At 44.0% G+C, this 1,344-nt stretch overlaps 1 protein-coding gene across 1 annotated transcript in view; it reads right to left on the reverse strand.

Annotated features, from left to right (window-relative positions):
* Positions 1-1,344, reverse strand: part of LOC106528731 (microtubule-associated serine/threonine-protein kinase 3) — a gene marked incomplete at both ends in the record, with an annotated part of 73,647 nt that overhangs the window by 8,349 nt on the left and 63,954 nt on the right. The window contains 1 exon segment of the mRNA XM_014023968.1: positions 823-945. Within this exon segment, the coding sequence (XP_013879422.1) occupies positions 823-945 (123 nt within the window).

Consider the following 1,344-nt stretch of genomic DNA (forward strand, 5'->3'; position numbering starts at 1 on the left):
ACACTGCAGAGGGTGATCAACACTGCAGAGGGTGATCAACACTGCAGAGGGTGAACAACACTGCAGAGGGTGATCAACACTGCAGAGGGTGATCAACACTGCAGAGGGTGAACAACACTGCAGAGGGTGATCAACACTGCAGAGGGTGGTCAACACTGCAGAGGGTGATCAACACTGCAGAGGGTGGTCAACACTGCAGAGAGTGAACACTGCAGAGGGTGGTCAACACTGCAGAGGGTGGTCAACACTGCAGAGGGTGGTCAACACTGCAGAGGGTGGTCAACACTGCCCAGAGGATCATTAGCTGCTCTCTGCCCAGTCTGAAGGACACTGCCACCTCTCTCTAAGCAGAGCTGCCAGTATCATCAAGCACCCATCCCACCCCAGTAACACCAGTTTAACCTGCTACCCTCGGGTCGATGGTACCGGTCACACAAAACCCGTTCAAATAGGCTCAGGGACAACTTTTTCCCAACAGCCATCAGGGAACTGAACAACAAAAAATAACAGCAACAACCCCATGTGCAATATATCCTCTCAGGAACATCTCTAATGTGCAATATTACAAACAAAGAAGAAAAATATACTGTAAAATTTCCCTATTCTTCATTTCTATTTACAGAAACTCTTTGATTTCTTTTTTTTTTTTGATAGTGCACATTTTTGTCTTTGAATTTAATTTGTCTATTTTATTGTCTACTCTCCTGAAGTTATTTTATCGTGTACAAAAAAGAAATAACCTTGGAGCAGCAAACCCAATTTCACTGTAATGCAAATTATAAAGACAATAAAGGTGACTGTGATTGTAAAATGTCCTGTTACCTTGAGCAGTAGCTCCACCACCTCAGTGTGAACCAGTCCCTGGACTGACTCCCCGTTGACATGAGTGATGAGGTCCCCGGCCCTCAGTCCTGCCTCATGTGCTGCACTTCCATCTTCAACACACTGAGTAGAAACACAACATTCAAACTAATGGTCAATCTACAATATTTTTATAGTGTTGTACCAGCTGTCTGGTTACCATTCGTTATGTTCTGTCTCTACAATTTGTCATAAACTTTCCTGTTGCAGCCACATCTACAGAGTTTGGGTTCAGTCCCATAGACCTTACACTTCTGAATATTGTGTGAAGTTGTAGTCACAGGATTGTCAAACATGCTTGGAGATGGTATTATAGCCTTTTCCTTTAATAATGTTCTTCCTAAGATGTTGGGACAACTCTCTCCTTAGCGTTCTGTCATCCATGTTCAGTGTGGTACACACCAGAACGAACAGGACAGTGGTCATTTTTCACCCAATAATGCAGGCTTCTTAACCTTTTTGACCTCAGGGCCCAGTTTATTG

The sequence above is a fragment of the Austrofundulus limnaeus genome, unplaced genomic scaffold (genome assembly GCF_001266775.1).
Source record: "Austrofundulus limnaeus strain Quisiro unplaced genomic scaffold, Austrofundulus_limnaeus-1.0 Scaffold399, whole genome shotgun sequence".
NCBI classification, from domain to species: Eukaryota; Metazoa; Chordata; class Actinopteri; order Cyprinodontiformes; family Rivulidae; genus Austrofundulus; species Austrofundulus limnaeus.